General features: G+C 43.6%; 1 protein-coding gene across 3 annotated transcripts in view; it reads left to right on the top strand.

The window, feature by feature from the left end:
• Positions 1-2,642: 2,642 nt before the first annotated feature.
• Positions 2,643-26,361, top strand: part of LOC132826660 (ankyrin repeat and SOCS box protein 13-like) — a 38,320-nt gene continuing 14,601 nt past the window's right edge. For 2 of the 3 annotated variants that reach the window (XM_060842693.1, XM_060842691.1), the window contains exons 1-2: positions 3,705-3,788; positions 19,523-19,710. In XM_060842693.1, the coding sequence (XP_060698676.1) occupies positions 3,746-3,788; positions 19,523-19,710 (231 nt within the window). In that variant the 5' untranslated portion in view covers positions 3,705-3,745. Of the gene's footprint in view, positions 2,687-3,704; positions 3,789-19,522; positions 19,711-26,361 lie in introns of those variants that run through there. The other variant, XM_060842692.1, reaches the window with a different exon arrangement.

Raw genomic sequence — 26,361 nt, 5'->3', positions numbered from 1 at the left:
AATGTGAATCCTTCTCCCATACACCAGCTCCTCAGCCATGCATTCATCTGCTCTATCCCCCTATTCCTGCCCTCACTAGCTCGTAGCACTGGGAGTAATTCAGATATTACTACCCTTGAGGACCTCCTTTTTAAATTTCTGCCTAACTCTCTGTAATCTTCCTTCAGAATCTCAAACATTTCCCTTCCAATGTCATTGGTTCCAATGTGGACAATGACCTCTTGCTGGCCCCTCTCCCCCTGTGAGAACATTCTGCACCCTCTCTGAGACATCCTTGATCCTGGCACCAGGGAAGCCACACACCATTCTGCTTTTTCTCTGCTGGCTTCAGAAACGTCTGTGTGTACCTCAGACTACAGAATCCCCAACACAATTGACCTCTTGGAAGCCGACGTACCCCTTTCGTTGCATTAGAGCCAATCTCAATACCAGAAACTTGGCTGTTCGTGCTACGTTCCCTGAGAAACCATCACCTCCTACATTTTCCAAAACAGCATACCTGTTTGCAATGAGTATATCCACAAAAGACTCCTGTACTAGGAGCCTACTCTCTTACCTTTCCTGGAGTTAACCCATCTATGTGACTGTATCTGAGACTTTTCCCCCTTCCCATAACTGCCATCCATCACATACTGTTACTGTTGCAAATTCCTCATCGCTTCTAACTGTCTCTCCAACCTATCCATTCGATCTGATAGCATTTGCATCCAACAGCATTGATGGCAGATATAATCAACATTAACCCTTAAACTCTCTTTCAACTCCCACATCTGACAAGAAGTATATATCACTGTACTGAAGGCCGTTTTTGCTCCTTCACAATCTATAGACCCAGAAAATAACACCGTCTAATTCCTGTACAAACACTGCCCCAGGTTAAATTAATAGTTATGGCTTATATTTTAAATTTAATCAAGAGACATATTTCCAAAAACATATAACTCACTACTGCAGCCTTTCTATTGGACATACTTAAAACAACGATTAACTTATCTGATTCTGTGCTATGAACTTCACCCAAACAGGTTCCACCAAGATTAGTTGTGAATTTCACTGTTAAGTTTCCTAGACGCACTCCGATGTCCAGCGATACATGAATTCAAAACAGCAAAGGCAGTAACTGTGCAGGTTCTCTCTCTCTCTCTCTCTCTCTCTCTCTCCCTCTCACACACACACACACTCTCCTGCACTGTCCTCACCATATGCTTCCTTTGTCTGTTAAATAGTAAACCAGAGATGCGGGCTGAAGATTTGAATCCTGCACATGGGGAAATTTGAATTCAATATGAAAAGCTCTGGAATTAAAAGCTAGTCTAATGGCAACCATGTAGATATTTTGTAAAACCCATCTAGTTCACTTTAGAGAAGGAAACTGCCATCCTTACCTGGATTGGCCTATGCATGACCCCTGACCTACAACAATCTGGTTGACTCTTATTTGGCCTCTGAAATGGCTAAGAGCGCTAATCAGTTCAATGGCAACTAGGGATGGGCCACACGTGTTGTATTGCCAACAATGTCTACATCCTATATAAGAATAATGTCTCTCTTTTAACTTTGTATCTTTATTTTCCTAAGTTTGTACTATGAAGAACTGTAATGTTAAACTTTTTGCTTGTTTATTTTTCTGTTTTTGCACCTAATCTCTTTTGTACTTAAGATTTGTAATAAGGTACCATGCGTTGGCAATAGCGTACATTTTTCACCACACTCCTGTACTTTTGAACTTGAATACACATGATAATAAAATCTAATTCTAAAAATTCTAATGCTAAAGTATCAGAAAGGCATCTTTAAAAAAAACATATTAAAATAAATTCTGGAATTTTTATCATGAAGTATAAATTTGTCTTTCTCCATGAATACAATATTAGGCCCGATAGGTTGTCTAGTGTTGATTTGATATTTACAATAAGCAGTTACACCTCATTTGGCAAAACATAATTTTTCAGGAATAAGAATGTGCTGAATAAACACCGTAGGTCTGACAGCATTTCTGAACAGATAGACAGTATTAATATTTAAGTCAAGTGTGACTGTTCTTTGGAATATGTTATTTTAACAGCTCAGCAGGGAAATTGATATTCAAACAACTAATTTCCAGGGATGATTATTTTCAGGGACTGCAGGAGGAAATCTTGTAGATTTGATCTCCTCACCTGAGGAAGTATGTTCTCGCTATGGGGAAGTGCAACAAAGGTTTGCCAGATTGACTCCTGGGATGGAAGGACAGACGTCTGAAGAGAAACTGAATTGGTTAGGAATATATTCATTGGGGTTTAGAAAAATGAGGGAAGGGTCAGATTGAAACCTATAGAATTCTCACAGAACTACATAAGGTAAACTCAGGGAAGATGCTCCTGATGATCAGAATCCAGAAACATGGCTTCGTCAAGGGGAGGTCATGCCTGACAAATCTGTTTGAATTCATTGAGGAGGTAAGGAGCAAGTTAGACAAAGGAGAGTCAATGGATGTGATCAACTTGGACTTCCAGAAGACATTTGACAAGGTGCCACACAGAAGGCTGCTAAGTAAGAATAACAGCCTGTTGTGTTAGGGGCTAAATATTGCATGGATAAAGGATTAGCTGGCTAGCAGAGGGTGGAGAATGGGGACAGAGAATTCTTTTCAAGATGGCAGCCAATTACTAGTGGAGCAACATGGGGATCAGCCTTGGGGCCACAGGTATTCATATAATACATTAATGATCTGGATGAAGGAACTAAGGACATTATCGCTAAGTTTCTAGGTGACACAAAGATAGGTGGAGGGACGGGTAGTGTTACAGAATGACTTGCACAGTTTAAGAGAGTGGGCAAAGAAATGGCAGATGGAATACTAAAAGGACCAGTCCAAAAATGTGCAGGTTAGATGGATTAGCACACTAAACAAAATGCCCCGTATTGTGCGGGCGTGTGCAGGGGGGGGTGGATTAAAAGTCCCATGTGGACTTGTGGGGGGCTGGGATAGGGCTACGTGGGACTCGACTGACTGAATAGCCTCTTTCTGCACTGTAGAGAGTCTATCATTCTATGATCAAACGAATTAGGGAGAAAATGGAATCAGGATTCTGAGTTGGACGATCAGTCATAGTTATACTGAGTGACGGAGCAGTTGTGAAGGACTGAATGGCCTACAACTTGCTGCGATTTTCTATGTCTCTACGATAACAACTTCTATGTCTCTACGATTTGATGGTACAGTTTCTCCAAATTCCAAATCCAAATGCGCCAAATTCTTCCCGCATATCCTATTTCTTCCCCAAAAATAGCATCTGATCCGCTGAGTGTTTGCAATATTTCTATTTTAATGTTGTGAAATCCAGCTGTTTAAAAATAACTTGTGATTTTCCTTAATAACTGTGAAACAATACCAGCTGGCTGTAACTAAAATGGAGGTAAGGAGAACCTGATAATCTTCTCTGGCATTCTTACTATAAAATCTTTCTGCGTGGATGGTGGAGGAAGGAACTTACGCAGCGCTGACTCATTACTCAGACTCAACGTAAATCCTTCCCTCGCTAATCCTCACAAACTAATGAACACAACTCCGCCCATTAAAATGCTGCATGCTGCATGCTGACACCATCCCCCCCCCCCCTCTCTCTCTGTCACACACACACCCGCTTCCGTATCGGGATTTCGCAGAACAAGCCATTTCCCGCATGCGCAGATCGCGAGCAATGTTGCAATCGTAAAGTAGCGAGTTGCCCGCGTCACGTGATGGCGCCCAGCTGATCTGAAGATGGAAAGTGGCCGCGCAGTGCAAAGAGGAATGGGAGACATCAGTGAGTATCAGAGTGTTGGAATCAGGGTCATACAACCAATTACTGGGGTTCCTGACTGAGATTGTCTGTGCGGATACCTGTGCTGTAGCGGCATTATTTTGGTTTTAACTCGGGCTGTTAACCCTGTGTTGTCGCGATGACAGCTTGTGCTTATGTAGTGAATAGCAATGATAGTTTGCATTCATGCAACATCCATTCCTTTCACAACAGCATAAGAACAAAAACACTCACTGTAATTGCTCCATAGGAGGTATCAGGGGAGGCGATAAAGTCCTGTTTTTCCAAGTGACACTAATTACTGGAAAAGCTTACCAGGTTAGTATCTGTGCAGAGGAGGCAGAGTTGACATTTTGGATCCAGTGAGCCTTTTACAGAAACTCAAGCTGTTGACTCCATCCCTCCCATTGTCAGCTGCCCAAGATTAAGCCAGTCTGTTTGTATCTTAAATGTTACATTTTGACCCTGAAATTTTTCGGATCTCATATTCATACCCTGAAACTGTCTGTTCCTACCTCTCTACCACTACACAACTTTATACCTCAGCACATCTACTGAAACCATTATTTGTGCCTTTACTATCTCAAGGGTTGACTATTCAAACACATTCCTAGCTATTTCTCCCATATTCTACATTCAAAACTCTGCTTCTGTCTTAATTCCCAGCAAGCCCAGTTTTCCTCATCACTCTTGTGTCCACTGACCTGGGTTGACTCCTGATCAAGAGTCACCTTGATTTTAACATTTTCAATCTCGTTTTTGAATGGGTATGCTCCTTCCCTCTACAATCTCCTCCTTGCAAGCCTCAGATATCTAGTCTCTTGAGCATCCATCATTCTTTTCTGTACAGCTGTTATGGATGTATCTTCAGTTGTTCAGATTGTACTCTGGAATACACTTCCTACATCTCTCTACCTCATTTTCCTCCTTCAAGATGTGTCTTACTATTTTGACAAAAGAAGTCATCTGACCTGATTGCTCCTAATGCACCTCTGTGTCAGACTTTATTTTATAACATTCCCACGAAGCACCTTGCGATGTTTCATTTTGCTGCTGAATAAATATGTTGTTCTGGTCAAAGTGCAGGAGAGAAAAGGAGAGATTTTAGGAAAGAATATCAACGCTTGGTTTCCAGGTAGCAGAAGCAAGGCCTTCAGTTGTGGAAGGATGGAAATCGGGTGAACAGAAGAGGTCTGAGTTGGTGGATTGCAGAGTTCCTGAATGTTTGAAGGATTGGGCAAGGTTATTGAACGGGGTGTAGGGATGATGAGAGAGGCAGTGCCAGTAATGTTTTTAAGCGCAGAAAGTGAAAATTTGAAATTCAAGGTGCTGATGAACCTGGTATCTTTTTTTGATCTATAAGCATGAGAAGGTGACTGGGACTCAGTACAACTTGGGCAGCGTTTTGGATGAAGATAAAATTATCTTTTTTTAATATATCCTTTTTGTGTGATTGACACCATAGTACAATGCTGAAGAAAGGCTCAACTGTTGCAAGTTCCATATTTCAGATGAGTCACAGTTATACAACATGAAACAGACCCTTCGTTCTAACTCATCCATAAACAGACCCTTTGGTCTAACTCGTCCATACTGATATCCTAAACTTATCTAGTTCCTGTTAGCCAGCATTTTGTCCATATCCTTCTAAACCCTTCCTATTAATTTTCACATCCAATGCCTTTTAAATGTAATTGTACTCACCTCCATCACCTTGCCTGAATCATTAATAAATGGTCTTACTCGATTAAGAAACAATACTTTCCTTTGGTCAACATATACCTCAAAAGCTTGGGACGGTGACAGTCAAAATCGTCTGCTGTTCATAATGCAGCCTTTTCCTGCATAAGATCAAACTATTTAATCTAATTTATAATTAATGATTACAAAAGTATATTATAATCAGAATTTTTAAAAGATTTAATGCGACCCTGATCTATCCTCCCGTGTAAATGTAAAAGATCCCATGGCTATTCTATAGAAAAAGAGGGTATAGAGATTTGGAACTCTCTTCCACAAACAGCAGTTATGTTAGGTCAGTTAGTTTTAAATCTGAGTCAGAGGTTTTCTTTAAGTAAGGCTATTCAGGGGGACATGGGCCAAAGGCAGATATATGGAATTAGACAACTGACCAGCCAATGATCTCATTGGAACAGATTCAAGAGGCTGAATGGCCTATTCCCATTCCCAAAAGCAGGGGAGTTATCCTGGATGTCCTAACTGGTATGTCAATCAACCAACCTTTTACAACCTCAAGATGTCCAAAAGTATGTTATGTGAATTGTGTATGTTATGCTAATTGAGGACGTTATGAAGTGTAGTCACTATTGTAATGTAGGGAAGCATGGCAGCGTATTTATGCGCAGCAGGATCTCTCTCATCAATCTACTGTTCAATAAAAACCAAATAATTTTCATGATATTAGGGCTCAATTAATGTAGAGGAAATTTTGTTTCAAATTTTGCAATCTGTGATTTTTATGCATAGTAAATGCTTTGCTGTATACACCATCAAATGATTCTACTGCAGAATAAGTTAGAATGATGCAATCCTCAGAAGTTTTGGTGAATGAATCATTTTACTCTAGTGAGCACATGGAATGAGTGAGTGAATAATTAAAGTATACGATCTGATCATTACCTCGGTGCAGTTTGTGAGAGCTTGCTGTATGCAAATTGGCTTTCCTGTCTCTCTCTTGGTTGTGAGGTAGAGCTGGATGGCATCAATGTCCATGTAGAGGTGTTTTTGGATGATGCCATCAAAGACCAGTGTGTGGATGAGAAGTAGGAACAGAGAAGGATAGATGGCTTGGAGAGATACTGGTACAGGAGTGAGCAAGGAAGCAATTGTAGGTGTTCTTCAGATTATCTTGCTATAGAGAAGAATGGAACCAGGTGAGTGCGTTCCCTGTCAACAGGACAACCAACGAGGTGCTTTTGGGTGGATGGAGTGATAAACTTAGAGTGGAGGTGAATTAAGGGAGATGTGGAATGGAGACGTTACCAGGCTGACATTTGCAGAAGATACATTCCCCTTGTAATTTGCATCGTTTTTTTCATTCTGTCATGTCTTTTCATCATTTTCAAAAAAACAAAAATACCACCTTACCAGATGCTAAGAACCTGCTAGGAGAAAGTGAGGAATGCAGATGCTGGGGTTCAGAGCTTAAAAATGTGTTGCTGGAAAAGCGCAGCAGGTCAGGCAGCATCAAAGGAGCAGGAGAATCGACATTTCGGGCATAAGCCCTTCTTCAGGAATGAGGAAAGTGTGCCAAGCAGGCTAAGATAAAAGGTAGGGAGGAGGGACTTTGGGGAGGAGCGTTGGGAATGCGATAGGTGGAAGGAGGTTAAGGTGAGGGTGATAGGCCGGAGAGGGGGTGGGGGCGGAGAGGTCGGGAAGAAGATTGCAGGTCAAGAAGGTGGTGCTGAGTCTGAGGGTTGGGACTGAGAAAAGGTGGGGGAGGGAAAATGAGGAAGTTGGAGAAATCTGCATTCATCCCTTGTGGTTGGAGGGTTCCTAGGCAGAAGATGAGTCGCTCTTCCTCCAGGCATCGTGTTGCCACGGTCTGGCGATGGAGGAGACCAAGGACTTGCATGTCCTTGGCAGAGTGGGAGGGGGAGTTAAAGTGTTCAGCCATGGGGCGGTTGGGTTGGTTGGTGTGGGTGACATAGAAGTGTTCTCTGAAACGTTCTGCAAGTAGGCGGCCTGTCTCCCCAATGTATAGGAGGCCACATCAGGTGCAGCGGATGCAGAAAATGATGTGTGTGAATTTCTGATGGATATTGAAGAATCCCTTAGGGCCTTGGAGGGAAGTAAGGGAGGAGGTGTGGCTGCAAGTTTTGCATTTTTTGCGGTTGCAGGGGAAGGTGCCAGGAGTGGAGGTTGGGTTGGTGGGGGGGTGTGGACCTAACGAGAGAGTCACAGAGGGAGTGGTCTTTCCGGAACGCTGATTTGGGTGGGGAGGGAAAGATAACCTTGGTGGTGGGGTCCGTTTGGAGGTGGCAGAAATGACGAAGGATGATCCGATGTATCTGGAAGTTGGTGGGGGTGGTAGGTGAGGACGAGTTCGCCCCCTCGCCGAACCCTGCCCCCGCGCCGATCTCTGCCCGCTTGCCTAATCCCTGCCCCCGCACCTAAACCCACCTCCAAACCTAACCCCACCCCCACATCTAACCCCGTCCCCACTCCCAGCTCCAGCCCCACACCAGGTCCTAGCTCCCAGCCCTGCCGTATTTTCAACATCCCTCCAGACCTCCCCCTCTCTGAGGATGAAAGATCAGTCCTCAGCAGAGGCCTCACCTTCGACACCCTACGTTCCCGGATTAATGAGTTCAACACGCGGTGAGACGTCGAACAATTCTTCCGCCGCTTTCGCCTCCGCGCCTACTTCTCCAACCAGGACTCCCACCCACCCTCTGACGACCCCTTCTCCCACCTCCAATACATCCCATCCCCCTGGACACCCCATGATGGCCTCTTACCCGCCCTCGATCTCTCCATAGCCAACTGCCGCCGTGACATTGACCGCCTCAACCTGTTCACCCCACTCATCCACTCCAATCTCTCACCCTCTACTCCCTCCGCTCCAACCCCAACCTCCCCATCAAACCGGCAGACAAGGAAGGCACGGTGATAGTTTGGCGCACTGATCTTTATATTGCTGAGGCTAAACGCCAGCTCGTGGACACCACCTCCTATTGCCCCCTTGACCATGACCCCACCTCCCACCACCAAACCATCATCTCCCAGACCATTCATCACCTCAGGGGATCTCCCATCCACCGCCTCCAACCTCAGAGTCCCACAACCCCGCACCGCCCGTTTCTACCTCCTGCCCAAAATCCACAAACCTGACTGCCCCGGCCGAACCATTGTCTCAGCCTGCTCCTGCCCCACCGAACTCATCTCTGCATACTTTGACATGGTCCTGTCCCCATTAGTCCAAGAACTCCCCACCTACGTTCGGGACACCACCCACGCCCTCCACCTCCTCCATGATTTTCGCTTCCCCGGTCCCCAACACCTTATCTTCACCATGGACATCCAGTTCCTATACACCTCCAACCCCCATCACGAAGGCCTCAAAGCCCTCCGCTTCTTCCTTTCCTACCGAACCAACCAGTACCCTTCCACTGACACCCTCCTTTGACTGACTGAACTGGTCCTCACTTTTAACAACTTCGCCTTCCAATCCTCCCACTTCCTCCAAACCAAAGGAGTAGCCATCGGCACCCGCATGGGCCCCAGCTATGCCTGCCTCTTTGTTGGATATGTGGAACAGTCCATCTTCCGCAGCTACACTGGCACCACCCCCCCCACCTTTTCCTCCGCTATATTGATGACTGTATCGGTGCTACCTCGTGCTCCCACGAGGAGGTTGAACAGTTCATCCACTTTACTAACACCTTCCACCCCGACCTCAAATTTACCTGGACCGTCTCAGACTCCTCCCTCCCCTTCCTAGACCTCTCCATCTCTATCTCGGACGACCGACTCAACACGGACATTTACTATAAACCGACTGACTCCCACAGCTACCTAGATTACACCTCTTCCCACCCTGGCCCCTGTAAAAATGCCATCCCGTATTCCCAATTCCTTTACCTTCGCCGCATCTGCTCCCAGGAGGACCAATTCCAATAGCGAACAACCCAGATGGCCTCCTTCTTCAAAGACCGCAATTTCCCCTCAGACGTGATGGACGATCCTCTCCACCACATCTCCTCCACTTCCTGCTCCTCCGCCCTTGAACCCCGCCCCTCCAATTGCCACCAGAACAAAACCCCACTAGTCCTCACCTACCACCCCACCAACCTCCAGATACATCGGATCATCCTTGGTCTTTTCCGCCACCTCCAAACGGTCCCCACCACCAAGGATATATTTCCCTCCCCACCCCTATCGGCGTTCTGGAAAGACCACTCCCTCTGCGACTCCCTTGTCAGATCCACACCCCCCACCAACCCAACCTCCACTCCTGGCACCTTCCACTACAACCGTAAGAAATGCAAAACCCGCGCCCACACCTCCCCCCTCACTTCCCTCCAAGGCCCTAAGGGATCCTTCCATATCCATCACAAATTCACATGCACCTCCATACACATCATTTATTGTATCTGCTGCACCTGATGTGGTCTCCTCCTCTACACTGGGGAGACAGGCCGCCTACTTGCGGAACGTTTCAGAGAACACCTCTGGGACACCCACGCCAACCAACCCAACCGCCCCGTGGTTGAACACTTTAATCCCCCTCCCACTCCGCCAAGGACATGCAGGTCCTTGGCCTCCTCCATTGCCAGACCATGGCAACACGACGCCTGGAGGAAGAGCGACTCATCTTCCGCCTAGGAACCTCTCCAACCACAAGGGATGAATGCAGATTTCTCCAGCTTCCTCATTTTCCCTCCCCCCCCCCACCCCACCTTATTTCAGTCCCAACCCTCAGACTCAACACCGCCTTCTTGACCTGCAATCATCTTCCCGGCCTATCACGCTCACCTTAACCTCCTTCCACCTATCGCATTCCCAACGCCCCTCCCCCAAGTCCCTCCTCCCTACCTTTTATCTTAGACTGCTTGGCATACCCTCCTCATTCCTGAAGAAGGGCTTATGCCTGAAACGTCGATTCTCCTGCTCCTTTGATGCTGCCTGACCTGCTGCGCTTTTCCAGCAACACATTTTTAAGCTAAGAACCTGTTGCAGAGAAATTAGCACAAGGTAGATTTAATGTTTCCCTCCTTGCTTCAAGAAGGTGGAGTACAGCAGTTCTAATTAAAAGGGGTTGAGATGTTTTTGGTAATGTACACTTGATATACCAACAAGCATAGAATTGAGCCAGACAGATCAGGGAAGCCCCAGGGCGGGTCTGACCTGTGACAAACTAACTTTTCCTGCAGCAACTGGCCTCATTATAGAAATATTCACTATCCCCTTCACAGTGATATCCAGTGTGCAAAGTGTGTGCGCACAGAAATCCACAGAATAAAATCAGGTGAATTTCTGATGGATATTGAAGGATCCCTCGGGGCCCTGGAGGGAAGTGAGGGGGGAGGTGTGGGCACAAGTTTTGGAGGTGATATATCCAAATCCGATAGTTTGGTGATGTAGACTGCTGGGTTACATGTGAACATTCATTTATTTTTAATTCGTTCACAGGATGAGGGTGTCATTGGCTAGACCAGCATTTATTGCCCATCCCTAATTGCCCAGAGGGTAATTGAGTCAATCACGTTGCTGTGTGTCTGGAGTCACATGTAAGCCAGACCAGGCAAGGATGGCAGTTTCCTTCCCAAAAAGACATTAGTGAACCAAATTTTTTTTTAACAACAATCGACAATGGCTTCATGGTCATCATTAATTTTTTTTATTATTGAATTCAAATTCCACCATCTGCTGGGGTGGGTTTTGAACCTGGGTGCCCAGAACATTATGTAAGTCTCTGCATTAACAGTCCAGCGATAATACCACTTGAGTATTGCTTGTGAAACCAAGCCTCAGTAGAAGTCAGTGTCCTATAAAAGGGAAGGCAGTAGAAGAACGGTTGTTTGTTGTCATTTGTTCTTGTTCAGACTGCTCTAAGAAATGGAGATATTGGGGTAGCATTGTGGTTATGCTGCTGGACCTGAACTAACAACCCAGAGAATTTGAGATTTGAATGTGCTGGAAAAGCACAGCAGGTCAGGCAGCATCCGAGGAGCTGGAAAATTGATATTTCGGGCAAAAGCCCTTTATCAGGCAAAAGCAACCCAGAGAATGTCAATGGAAATATCGCTATTGCTGTGTGAAAATTTGAATTCCCATCAAATTAAATAGAAATCCAAAGAGAACTTGAATTTTAGTGGCAATTCCTTTTATTTCCAGTAAGTTCAATGACATTTTTCTAGGGAAAGAAATTGGGCATCATCACAAGCTGATTATGATTCTGCTGTCGGCTGTCATTAGCTAATGCTGCACTGCTCAGCTCAACGTGCTTCTAGGTCATCAGAGACACTGCGGATTTCACTTGTGCTGGAATACGGAACAGTGAGGGAATTGGGCAGACCAGAATTGGGGTTGACTAGAATGATACTCTGTTCAAATCCATGACAAAGCTTGATGCTGACTACAATTCAGAAGATGCCCCTTGGGAAACGTGTCATGACATTATTTTGAAGACCAGAAAGCAGAGATTTCCTGGTGTCTTAGCTGGCATCTGTCCCTCAACCAAATATGACCAGCTCATTATTTTATTGCTGTTTATGAAGCACATTGTGCACTTAACAGCCTTATTTTCTAAGAAATAACCAACTTTTAAGGATATAACGCGTTTTTCAACCTCGTGATGTCTGAAAGTACTTTGTCAATTAAGTACTTTATGAAGTGTAGCCACTGTTGTGGGGAAGCAAGATAGCCAAGTTATGCACAGCAGGATCTACCAGTAGGTAATGCTCAAATAATGAAGGGCTCCATTAATGTAAAGGAAAACTTTGTTTCAAATTTTGCAATCTGATTTTTTTATGCATAATAAATACCTTGCTGTATATGTCATCAAATGGTTCTACTGCAGGGTAATTCAGAATGATGCAATCCTTAGAAATTTCATTGGATGAATCCTTTTACTCCACTGCACTCACAGAATGAGGTGAATGAGTAACCTTGAGCAAATTCTGTGCCTGGCATGAGTTGTTGAGGAGTTCAAAATATGGTTGCCTGCTAAAGGGGTTACACAATAGAGTTGAACATTGAAGTTTGTTAACTTACTGCAGTAATAATGCATAACTGCTCCATCACTGTTCATTCTATCCACAGCAATGAATCTGATCTTGCCAGTTTGGGCATCAGAAAGATAGAACTTACATTTGTATAGTGCCTGTCATGAGCTCAGGTACTGAAGTCACTGCTGCAGGAAACAAAGCAGAACAATTTGTGTAAAGCAAGTTCCCATCATCAGCATTGCAATAATGGCTGGACACATCTGCTATGTGATGTTTGTTGAGGGATAAATGCAAGCCAGAACACCAGGGAAAATTCTCCCACTTTTCCATTGAGTGATTGTAGCCCCAAGGCAGCCATTAAGTCTGTGCCAAGAGATATCTTATATTCACCTGAGAATGTTCTGATGAGACATAATATTGACGTCTTAAAAACTATGGTTTCTCTGACAGTTGTGTGCTCTCAATACTGTATGGAAGGAGAGTCTGGTGGTGCAGTGGTAATGTCCTTGCCCCCCTCTTGACCTTTGCTCAGGTTAAATCCCCATGAGTCATTTGCCTCTAATGAGAGAGCATCCCTGGAATATATCTTTCCATTATCTCTAAGAAGAGTCCCAGGTTCAAGTCCAACCTACTCCAGATGTGTATAATAACTGTGATGAACAGGTTAACTAGGAAAATGTCCAAAATGTGGAAGGAAGCAGTACTGAATTGAAAGATTAGTGTAAATCATGTGCTCGTGTCGGTGGTGTGGGATTTGAACTCCAAACCTTTTTGACCCAGAGGCAAGAGAGAGATCACAAGCCAAATCTAACATCTGGAGGCTAAGTTAAAGTATTCCAAAGTCATGGAAGGTGCTTTGCTGATGTAACACTTTCATTACTGAAACCTGGCACCTGTCGGCCTAAAATACATCAAATTAATATCCAATTGAGAGGGACGGAAATGGGCTTAGTGGTGAAGAGATGGGGGTGGGTGGGGAGAGTGTGCTGGGTGGGGAGGTGTGAATCAAATCTAGGTAACCTTTTGACTTGTGATCATCCTTAGAATTAAAAGGCAACAAAGAATAGCACGGAAGCAAACAGGTTTAAATTTCTATTTCGGTGCAAGTCAACCTGAATAACAGATAGTTCTGCTGTTTGTCCTGGAGATAAATGATGCGAAGAAATAAATACTTGATAATAAGGGTGTACATAATCTCTATTGATGGTGGGCTGGTGTTCACCCAAAGCGAGATTAATAACTCTGAAAGATTCAGATTCATGGAGTGAATGGACTTGTGTGGAGATAATAGAAATTCAAGGGATAAACTTATACCAATTTGAATATCTCAGCAGAAATCTGTGAAATTTTTCCTTTCACAAGTAAGTGAATTCACTCTAGTAGTTTAAATTTGTGCAATATAAAATGGGTTCACTGGTTTGTATGACTTATAAACCATTACTGAGTGTGTTCAAGTTTGGCTCTCATTCTTTCACTGTCTTTGACTTATTTTCACTTTCCATCTTGCAGTTTCACTTTCAGATTTGTGCCATACTTTTCAGATTTTCTCTTTTATTATTTCTCTCTGTAACTCTTCACTCGATGTCCATTTCCTCTTTCTAATTTTCTGCATCCTCTCTTGGTCTCTTCCTACCCCACCCCAGTCTGTCCTCACCGTGAATATTTCTAACACTTACCTTTTGTACCAGAGGTCAAGAGTGAGTGGATTGTACTGTCAGCAGCTTTTGTTGCATTGAGAGGTGAGCATTCTCTTAGCCCACTTCCTGCCTTGAGACATTGTGGGGAGCCACAATGATTGGTATGTGGCAAAAATTAATTGAATTAATTAGTAATGGAGGGTAAAAAAAAAATTGGACGTCACTGAGAGAACTTTGGCACAGTTGAAGCTGGAAAAATGGAGCAGGGTTTCAGAGGGAAATAGTGTGAAAGTGGGAGGTATGCAGGTGGAAGTCATTTCAGCCTTTGTGATGAATAAATTAGTCAGCTCAACACAGTGAATTTATTAGACCACTGTTATACACAGTCTGTTTCAGCCTTGAAAAGTGTTGAGAATTGGGGGAATCTGGAATAAATAGGTTTCTAGTGATATAAAAGACAATCACTTTTTTTGTCTTACCAATCTGTAGCTGGAGAATACAACACCTTGCTGAAAATGTGTTGCTGGAAAAGCGCAGCAGGTCAGGCAGCATCCAAGGAACAGGAAATTCGACGTTTCGGGCATAAGCCCTTCATCAGGAATGAATTTCCTGATGAAGGGCTTATGCCCGAAACGTCTAATTTCCTGTTCCTTGGATGCTGCCTGACCTGCTGCGCTTTTCCAGCAACACATTTTCAGCTCCGATCTCCAGCATCTGCAGACCTCACTTTCTCCTCGAATACAACACCTTGTCCAAGGTTGGGTACAAGGGAAGCAATCTACAAGCAGAAGTGGAGAGGTAGATTCGGGTCTGTTGGGCATACATGTAGAAGCAGAGGCTAAGGCACATGTCATCTTGTGATATTACAGAGGGCAGCACATAGGCACGGAAGAGGTCTTGAAGGTGAATTCCTGAAGTGAAGTGTTGTAATGGTCAATTAGAATGAATGAATGGCACTGAGTGAGGCCATTCCACCAACAGTGAGAGGCATTGGAGGGTGATTGATGTAGTAACCACTGTACAAGCTGCAGTGTGGCCAAGAGGGAAGATAATGCATTATTGTCATAGTGTATGTAATTCAGGCTCTCCTCTTGCCAGCCACTTGTAGATTCTCTCTTCTATTTTTATTTCATTGTCTCTGTGCCTGGCATGATTTCTTATTTCCATCCCTGCTGCCACAACTTTCAGTTTCATCCTTGCATGTTCACTCTGACTCTCAGTTTCATTATCTTACTCTTTCAGTTTCTCTCCCTCCCACCCTCTCTCTTTCTCTTTATCACTCTCTCCCCTTTCCTCACCCCCACACCCCTCCCCCTCCAATATGCTCTGTTTTTACCAGCTTTATCTTTTCCACTTTTTAATTTACTGTTTCTCCATCTTTCTCACTGAATTGCTGTTACTTTTCACTTATTTTGTCATCCCTCCCCCTTGCCATCAGCAGCTTTTTTATTTTTAGGACATAATGCTAAGGTGAGGGGGGAAAGATTTAAAAGGGATTGTGGGGAGCAACTTTTTCACACAAGGTGGTGAGTATATGGAGAGGGCTGCCAGAGGAAGTCATAGAGACGGGTACATTTACAATATTTAAAAGACTTTGTAGGGGGGGGGGGGGGAGGGTACATGGACAGGAAAGGTTTAGAGGGATGTGGGCCAAATGCAAGCAAATGGAACAAGTTCAGTTTAAGGTTTTTGGTCAGCATGGGAGGTTGGGCTGAAGGGTCTGTTTCTGAGCTGTAGGAGTCTAAGCTGGCTCTCTATTTGCTTTATTATTCTCTTTATTTCTGATTTTTGTCTTTGTAGTAACACTGTTCATAGTAAGTGCGTGCACTCGCTTTCTTGCTCTCTCATGCTCAGTGTCTCAAATGTTCCTTATTCTTTCTCATTTTCTTTTTTTTTCAATGTTTCCTCTGTTTGATCATCTTTTTTCTTTTGATTATTAGCGTTAAACTTATTTCTCCATTTCTCTATCTTTTAAAAATCTGAACCCTTCCCACCTCTGATATCTCACCAGCCAGACACTTGTCTCCTTATCTCATTGTATATATGTTACTGTATAGCACCAGAATTAATTCTGATTACTTCCCTTAAGATCTTTCTGTTTAACCTGTTCCTAATTCCTGAAATTCCCTTTTACAAAGCCTCCATTCTAATCCTTCGTGTGTGTGTCTCGCTTGATATGACAAGAACCATAGGTTCCGACGCAATCTTTGGAGACGCAGCTGGGTACATAGTGGTGATATGACTAGACTAGTAATCTGACTAACATTCTAGAGATGGGTTTGAATCCCAACATGTAGGTGGTGAAATCTGAATTCTGTTTAAGAATCTGGAATTATGACCTAACCTGTTGCTGACTATGTTGTTGTAAATATCCAGCTGGTTCACTCGGGAGAAAGATCAGCCATCCCTGTCTGGCCTACATATGACTCCGATGTGCTTGACTCTTAATTGTTCTCTGAAGTGACCTAGCAAACCACTCAATTGCCGGGAAGTGACATGTGGACAATGAATACTGGCCCACCCAGTGATGTCCCCATTCCATAAGTGGCTTTTACATATAAAAGCCAAGTTCAAGAACTGTTTCTGTCCATCTCTGTGTCTCTCTGTAGCACTGTGTCTTGTTTTCAATGGATCTGTAATACTTCAAGGGACGTGGTGGTGATTTCACTCGACTAACAGTGCTGACCCAGGCTAATACTGTGGAGTTACAGGTTCAAATCTCGCCAAATTTAAATTCAGTGAATGAACCTCGAATTGAAAACTAGTGTCAGCATGAAACTACCTTTGTTGTAAAAACCCATCTGGTTCACTAATATCCATAAAGGAAGGAAACCTGCCAATCTGACCCAGTTTAAACTGCATGTGACGTTAATTCATCACTGCCTTCTGCAATATCCCAGCAAGCCACCAGTTCAAGGGAAATCAGGGAACGGTCAACAAATGCAGACCTTGCTGGCATATTCCAGGGAAAAAAAAAATTTTTAATTTTTATTTGCCACTGCATTTATGACTTTGCATGCTTTTACTTTTCAATTTGCTCCAATTTTCACTTTTATCTAAATTGCTTTGTCATCTCTTTCATTCTGTCTTCCTCTCATAAACACGTGCAATGCACACAATCTCTGAGGCATGCCTGCCCATGCACATGGATGCTCACACACGCACATGCACACACGTACTTTCCAAGACTATATTTTAAACCAAACAGCATGTTGAGAGGACTATTGAGAAACAAAGTCCCGACATGGATGAATTGGCACCCGTATATAGGGAGGAATCAAAGTTTGAGGAAGGAAGCAATGAGGCGAAGTACCTTTATAAGTGAGCACTTGGAAAAGACTGCATAGGCTGCAGGAGGAATGTTTCGATAAAGCCAAGAGATATTTGTAAGCTAGAACAAGAAATTTTTGAAACTGGTGAATTACAAGTAGGGAATTGAATGTAATGAGGATAGTGTGGGTAAGGCAATGGACTTAGCAACTTCAGTAGCACCTTGTGCCTGAACTACTCATCCAGTACGCTGCCAATTCAAATATTGGTTGAATTTCAGGATGGTGGCCAATCTGTCAAATTGGGGTACTTATCAAATTGGGAGGCTGGCTTGTGGGGCTATTCAATCTATTCTTTTAGATAGTAAGTAGAGTAGGATTGGACTAACTTCAAATCAATAATTGTATTTGTAGCATTGCTCCCCTCTTCATCAATCAAACCAAGTCCTCACAGAGAAGTGATGAGATATCTAAAGAGCAAACAGAGTAATTAGGTAGATAATTAATCAGTTAATCTGCTTCAGCGCTCAGACTAGATGCTAGTTTTGATTTGGTGGAGTTAAGTACTACAATAAAACATCTTAACGTGGAGAATGCTTCATTTGCCCTTAAAACATTAAAAGTATTTGATCTGGAGAAATTCACATGTAAGTTTCCAACCTTGGCTATCCCAAAATTCATGAAGCCAGTCAATATTTGTGAAATTTCACATGCTAAACTTTCTGATGGATGTTTTTATATACCCAACCAGACGTTTTTGAAATGTTGTAATTATACCAGCCTCCACCACTTCCTCTGGCAGCTCATTCCATACATGCTCCATCCTCTGTGTGAAAAAGTAACTCCGTAACTGCTCCTTCTGAATTTAAAATGGTTGTTTAAAGTACTTTGGTTACCGAACCAGAGGTAAAGGTGATGGATATGAGATGGAACTTTTTTGACTGGATCATAGGTGATGGATGGGTGGATCTTTATAGAGGTTTGTAAAATCATGAGGGACCTAGATAAGATGAAGGGCAAAGGACATTTCTGTTAGATGGGGAATTTCAAAGCGAGGAAGCACATTTTTAAGGTAAGAAGAGAAAGATTTAAAAGGGATCTGGGTGGGGACAACATTTTCAGAGGATGGTTCATATGCCAGAGGAAGTGGTAGATGCAGGTACAATTACAACATTTTAAAAGACATTTTAATAAATACACGAATAGAAAAGGTTTGGAGGGATATGAGCCAAACACAAGTGGGTGGGACTAGTTTAGGTTGGGAAACTTGGCCAGTATAGACAAGTTGTACTGAAGGGTCTGTTTTTATGGTGCTATGACCCTTGAAGGTGAATATTCAAGTGAATTGAACAGATAATCATTCCTTGTGGGATAACACTCTGTGAAAGTGAACAAAAGTGATTACAAATTGATGATGTTAGCTTGAAACGTGCTTGAGAGAAATGAAATGTCTAAAATTAAATTGGTGTATTCAAGCCGCCAGCTCCTGCTTTACAAAAGGAAATCTCTTACAAATAAATTCTTAGTGGTCCAAAACAAAGACTATCTGGCAATATAATATTTTATTCTGTGAAAATCACTTTATTTTTCTTTTGGATTGTTGACTTAAAAATGGGAAAAAATATGTGCAAAATGTCCCAGTCATTAAAATAAAAAGAAGAGTTATTGGAATTCATTGAGTCTACCTTGTAGCTACCACCAACCTGTGGAGAAGATGGAGATGCATTTTGGCTCCAGTCATGTCCGTCCAGGGATGCTCTTTCCAAATAACAGACCTTGGTTGATTTTTCAACCCAGTCCAATTTTGTGTGATCAGTTGTACTTAGCATAGTAATCATTTCTTGGCCGGTCACTGGGCAAGTGGCTACAGCTTTGTGTTCAGACAACGTAGCAGAAACATCCAGCCTGTGACAGAGAAAGCATCTTAGTCTGTGTGTTCCTTTCACTGTCTTGCAAACTCTTGCAGTCCACCTGTGTTTACTGTGTTCGGGCTTGCAAGCTTGTAATGTACGACGCTGTGAATAAATGCTCAGGTGTGTGAAGTTTTAAATCTATCCATCTGGTTTTCTGAACTATAAGTGCTATATTCCAGTCTATTTTTTAAAAGAGACTTGATTTCACTTTTGTGTCATTTCTAGGTTTTTGGGCCGAGCGCACACCTGTGCATGAAGCTGTCAAAGAAGGCGAGATCCTGAAATTGAAACAGCTGATTGAAAATGGAGCTTGTGTGAATTTAGTTACCGTAGACTCCATAACCCCGTTGCACGAGGCAAGCCTGCGGGGGCAAATCCAATGTGTACAAATGCTGCTTGCTGCAGGAGCACAGGTATAATCTGGGTACTTTTCCACTAAAAGTCACGTATTGTTTGTGTTATTCCCCTAACAGGCTGTTTTGTTTTTGACCAGTGTCATGACTTGTTGTGCAGGGCATCACGTTGTAGAAGAGAAGATTCTGTCAAGTTTAGTGTGAGAGTTGGGTGAGTTTTGAATACCTGGCTCATAAGGGAAGACAAAGTCTCAAAACTCAGAAGGGAAGGTCTTGAAACACAAACAGAGGCTGGTTGCACTTCTTCGTTTCAATTTTTTTTCTCTTACTTTTGTAATCTGCACATCTATCACCCAATCAATTGCTGGCAATGTCACCGATGCACACCAGCTTACTATGCTGCTTCAGTTGCTGCTGGTTTGTTTCTATACAATGACTTATAAAGTTATCCCAAGCCCAGGGTGTAAATGTAGGGGAATAGGTCTGGGTGGGTTGCTCTTCGGAGGGTCGGTGTGGACTTGTTGGACCAAAGGGCCTGTTTCCACACTAAGCAATCTACTAATCTACTATCTAATTTAACTTAATGGCCCAGAGGTCAGAGTTGTAGGTGCAGAATGGGCTGGAGTTATGATGTGGGACCCTGAGGAATCCCCAATGCAGCAAACTCTCTAGGAACTGCCCAGGTAATTGTAGCTCCCAATGGGCAGATCCCACATGTCTGGCATTATCCGCTTTAAAATAAAAAAAACCCTTAAAGTCAAAAACTTTAGAGGGTTTTGATTTGATTAAGCTGAGGAAATGTTAGTGGATTAAAGTTTACTCAAACTGTTAGGTAATTATAAATAGACGCACAGCTTTTCACTAATTCTGCCCCTGCTCCATCTGAACCCATTCTGTCAGAAATCTCCACATTTAACATGAAGCACCTTTAGCAAGTTGAGAAAGAACATTACATCAACAACTCTTAATCAGCAACCAACCCAAATCATGGCCTGAGCCAGTGGAAGTGGGGTGATAGGAGCACAAAACTATGCTTTTATTTTAGCCTGACTTGTTACATTCTCTGTCACAGTGTCCTCTTCCCACACCCCCACTCACCTCAGTGGGATCATCTGTTCTTTCAAGTCTGACGTAGACAAGCAGGAGGCTGGAAGAACACAGCAAGCCAGGCAATATTAGGAGGTGAAGAAGTCAATTATTTGGGTGTAACCCTTTTTCAGGACTTTCAAGTTCTTTCAAGTCTGGCAGTTAGAGACACCGTTGTTCTGCCATTCTCACATTCTGATCACTTAATCTGGACTATCCACATCCTTTCTACCCCAACACTATAGCACAAATGCTGTTCCCTCCACACTTCATGTCAGCTCTGAAGAGTCATCTAGACTCAGTGTTGTCTTGCTCGCGCTCCATGGATACTACCTGACTTGCTGTGATCTCCAGTGTTTTTTGTTTTCAGTTCAGAATCCAACACCTGCAGTAATTTGTTCCTGGCTCCTGAATCTTGATGTTTATAATCCCATTGGTATTGGAATGTTGCCTGATCAGAGCTTTTGTGTCAAGTGTGGGATTAAATGTTGACGAGGATAAATAGGGCCCACAAATGTGAATAGGGTTGTTCTCGTCAACATGTTTTTGCACTGGCTTCCACAGGGCTTCAGTTTCAGCTGTGGTCTGGCACCCAGTGCCATGTGAACTAAGTTACATGTTGGTAAAAACAATGACTGCAGATGCTGGAAACCAGATTCTGGATTAGTGGTGCTGGAGGAGCACAGCAGTTCAGGCAGCATCCGAGGAGCAGTAAAATCGAAGTTTCGGGCAAAAGCCCTTCACAGAGTGTGAAATTGATTGTTGTTATTTGGCAGCTGTTGCAGAATAGCTTTAATGTGCTCTGAGCCGCAACATTCTGGAACATTTGTCAAACTAGCTGCGTTTCTCATACTGGTTGAATGGAGGGGAAGCTTTGCAATAAGGAACAGGAATGTGTCCCCTGTCCTCTTGTGGGACTGATCAATTGCAGGGAGTGGTTTTCGGGTTCAACATGTAGAACTTTATTGGAGAAAGCACACAGGAGATGAACCAGAGGTTTAGAAAGATTTTTGTGTGATTTGCTGAACCAGTTTGCTGAAGTTTTTTTTTGTCTAGCTCATAGGAAGCCGAAGTTAACAGGACATGGTGTTTATTTGAGGGAGGTGCGAGGTGTGGTAATGTCACTGGATTAGTAATCCAGAACCCCAGGCTAATATTCCTGGCACATGGGTTCAAATCTTACCATGTCAGAGGCTGATATTAGATTCCAATTTTTAAAAAAATCTGGAATAAACATGTGTTCTAAGTGTTCAAATATGTCCTTTGGAAAGAAAATCTGCCATCCTTACCAGGTCTGGCTGACATAATTCTAGATTCATAGAAATATGATTCTCTGACTCTTACTTGACCTCTGGATTATGGGTGGCACGGTGGCTCAGTGGTTAGCACTGCTGCCTCACAGTACCAGGGACAAGGGTTCGATTCCAGCCTCGGATGACTGTCTGCCTGCAGTTTACACATTCTCCCTGTGCGTGGGTTTCTTTCCACAGTCCAAAGATGTGGCCATGTTAAATTGCACATAGTATAGGTTATGAAGTCTGGGGTAAATGTAGGTTAGGGCAATGGGTCCGGGTGGGTTGCCCTTCAGAGGATCGGTGTGAACTTGTTGGGCCGAAGGGCCTGTTTCCACACTAATTCTTCTAATTCTAATTCTTTTGCGGGACAGGCAATTAATGCTGGCCCAGCAAGTGATGTCCACATCCAATGCACACCATATTAAAAGAAATATGGCAGGTGCGCTTTAGCTAATACTTGGTTCGCATGTTCAGTGGCTGTGTCTTCCACCCGTTATATCCTGTGTCTGTAATTATTTCCTTGAAATGTCCCATCCTTCAGACACTTCCCATCGTACAGCATTATGGAACCATTTGGGCGAGTATTTGGAAAATCAGGAGCTTTCTGATGCAGCCAGTTCCTCCCTGAGGAGGAGGCACTCGGACCTAAACACCTGATTTAAAACCCCTACAGTGTGGAAAGAGGCAGCTGAGCCCATCAAATCTGCATTGGCCTTCCAAAATGAATCCTACCCAGATCAGCCCCCTACTCCTGTAACCCCACATTTCCCACAGTTAATCCACCTAACCTGCACATCCCTGGACACTATGGGCAATTTAGTGTGGCCAATCACCCATCCTGCGTGGTGGGACTGGGACGAAATCAGAGCACCCAGAGGCAACCCACGCAGACATGGGGAGAACATACAACTCCACACAGACACAGGCTGGAATCAGACCTGGGTCCCTGATGCTGTGAGACAGCAGTGCTAACCACTGTAGTATACACGAGGTTGATTTTTAAATTAAGGACTGATATTTTGCATTGGGCTGTATTTACTGGAATTTTAGAACATAGAACATTTCAGTATAGTACAGGCCTTTCAGCCCTCATTGCGCTGCCCCGTGAAACCAATCTGAAATCTATCCAACCTACACTATTCCATTCTCGTCTACATGCCTATCCAATCACCATTTAAATACCGTGTAATTGGCGGAATATAACTGTTGCAGGCAGTGCTTTCCACGCCCCTACTACTCTGAGTAAAGTTTATGTGCATGTTTTGGCTTAAATATTTCCTGCCCTCTCAATTCCTCGAAGAATTCACTGATATGAACATGAGAACCAGAAACTGTCAATTGAATCCTCAAGACTGATTAATTATGGCTGATCTGTGTCCTAACCCCATTTAATAGCACAGTAAGGGCAACAGGATCTCTGGGACATTGGTGAACTACAGAACCAACGTTGAGGTTAGTCAAGTGAGTAGTAAACAGAGGAGTGATTGAGAAGGACTTGGCACCCAATTGCAAAAAGAGGAGAAGTTAAATTTAGATTTTGGGAGATTACGCAAAAAAAAAGAGAAATCTAAGATACTTCACCCCACATGAGAAAATGGGACTCCACAGTTTTAATTGTTCATATTTTGGACAACACATAGACACACATTCACAATATTACCATCATTGCACAGTTATCAAATAGACTTAACATCTTGTGTTTAATAAACAATTAATCTGCATATTCATCATATTCATATATTCGTAAAAACAGTGGTAAGGTCAACTATGAAGTGGTGTTTTAGATTAGATTACTTAGTGTGGAAACAGGCCCTTCAGCCCAACAAGTCCACACCGATCCGTCGAAGCGCAACCCACCTATACCCCTACATTTACCCCTTACCTAACACTACGGGCAATTTAGCATGGCCAGTTCACCTGGCCCGCACATCTTTGGACTGTGGGAGGAAACCGGAGCACCCGGAGGAAACCCACGCAGACACAGGGAGAACGTCAGTTGCCTGAGGCAGGAATTGAACCCGGGTCTCTGGCGCTGTGAGGCAGCAGTGCTCACCAAAACTTACTGAAGTTATTGGTGAGGTGGCACAAACATATACACATTCACATTTCAGGTTGTATATCTACCTAACCGCAAGTTGTAGGCTGACAAATGCATTAATAATGGTGAGCATCATTCACATGCTGGAAGAAATAGGCCATTATGTAAGTTTCAATCTTGAAGACACAGTTGACATGAACATTTTAAACTTCTAGTCAATAATTCAAATTGAGGTGCAAATTGCTTTATCTCAAAGATTTCTTTGTCCTCAAATCAGGATGTTTTGCAAGAATACAAATTCAAGATGATAACCATAAGGTATTGTATACTGTGAGAGAGTGGAGTACTGATTCATTGGGAAGTATGCTTTGGAAGAATTGATTGACAATGAGCCACCAGGTTTGTTAATTTTTAAGCCATGCAGGTTGAATCTGATTGGTTGGTTCATTGATTTGTTTTTTTTTAAACCTATTTTTCTAATTAACCTGCTCAGAGATGATGATGTACACCTCTGGAGCAGGTGGGACTTGAACCCAGGTGTGTCTGTCCAAGGGTAGGGACTTTTCCTCTGCACCACAAGAGCCCTTTATTGATTTGATAAATGAACCATTGAAGGCTGTCACCTGTTTTGAGTTTAGTGGATGGCGCGGTGGCACAGTGGTTAGCACTGCTGCCTCACAGCGCCTGAGACCCGGGTTCAATTCCCGACTCAGGCGACTGACTGTGTGGAGTTTGCACATTCTCCCCGTGTCGGCGTGGGTTTCCTCCGGGTGCTCCGGTTTCCTCCCATAGTCCAAAGATGTGCGGGTCAGGTGTATTGGCCATGCTAAATTGCCCATAGTGTTAGGTAAAGGGGTAAATGTAGGGGTATGGGTGGGTTGCGCTTCGGCGGGTCGGTGTGGACTTGTTGGGCCGAAGGGCCTGTTTCCACACTGTAAGTAATCTAATCTAATCTGATGCATTGTGTGTTTGTTCTTTGGAGGCTCCATTGCGGCATAGTCGTAATGCCCCTACCTCTGAACCAGGAGGCCTGGGTTTAAGTCCCACCTGCTCCAGAGGTGTGTAATAATATCTCTGAACAAGTTGATCAGAACAAAATAGGTGTGTATATGTTCTTTCTGTCTACTTGCAAGAAGTACTTAGGTGGCACAGTGGCTCAGTGGTTAGCGTTGTTACCTCACCGCATCAAAGACCCGGGTTCAATTCCAGCCTCTGGCAACTGTCTGTGTGCAGATTGCACATTCTTCCTGCGTATCCTCCAGGTGCTCCAGTTTCCCCCCACAATATAAAGATGTGCATGTTAGGTGAATTGGCCATGCTAAATTGCCCATAGTGTTCAGGGAGGTGTAGGTTGGGTGCATTAGTTAGCGGTAAATGTAGAGTAATAGGTTTGGGGAATGGGTCTGGGTGGGCCACTCTTTGGAGGGTTGGTGTGAACTTGTGGGCCTGTTTCCACACTGCAGGGATTCTAAGACACTTTGATCTTAAATTGATCACATAATCCCTTGCACACTCAGCAAATAGTTATCCAAATAGCACAATCACGTTTAACATTAAACTCCGCAAGTTTTACAGGTTCAGGTTGATTGTTATCTTGTTGTGAAGAGCTGATGGGGTCTGCTGTTTGATACTTTGGGGAACAGAGCTGATATACCTGGCATCACAAAGGCTCTGAAATTCGTTTCACGCATTATACATTTGTGTGATCGGTAGAACATCTTTTTGGTTCAATGGCAGTATCCTGTTAGTGGTGAACACTACACAGCAGCAGTGTAAGGCAATTACACCCAGTCCTCAGTATCTTTTGAGGGATAGGAGAACAGACCTCCCGTGGATAACAAAGAAAAAAACATGGACGGCAGTTTGTACTGCAAAGGACCACATAATCTGTTTGAAGACAGTTGGAGGGGGTGTGGTGGTGGAGTCTGAGTATGCAGGTCCACAGGTCGCTAATCACATAATGAGGACTGAATGTAGCTTCATGTGTTCCCTAAATGCTTGAGACACCTTGCGCCTCCAGGGTAATCTGAGACTGGAAATTTCTCAGGATTAGGAGTGACTCCTTTTGGGCCTTCTCTGGGTCTGTACGATGTACAGCAAGAAATGGTCTGATCAGGATATCTATGGTCCCACAGGATGGCTTTGGTGTGCCCTATCCCAGCATCACTGTTGCACAGTGAACAAATTCCCTATTTATGAGGTTTCCAATTGGCCGACGTTATAGTGAAGATAGGTTTGCGGTACTCAGGGGTTGAGAGTCCCAATACAAATTCAGAAAGAGTTGCAATGAGA

This window comes from Hemiscyllium ocellatum, chromosome 23 (assembly GCF_020745735.1).
Source record: "Hemiscyllium ocellatum isolate sHemOce1 chromosome 23, sHemOce1.pat.X.cur, whole genome shotgun sequence".
Classification (NCBI taxonomy): Eukaryota; Metazoa; Chordata; class Chondrichthyes; order Orectolobiformes; family Hemiscylliidae; genus Hemiscyllium; species Hemiscyllium ocellatum.
The sequence above is the reverse complement of the archived record's forward strand: the minus strand, read 5'-3'. Positions and strand labels throughout refer to the sequence as shown.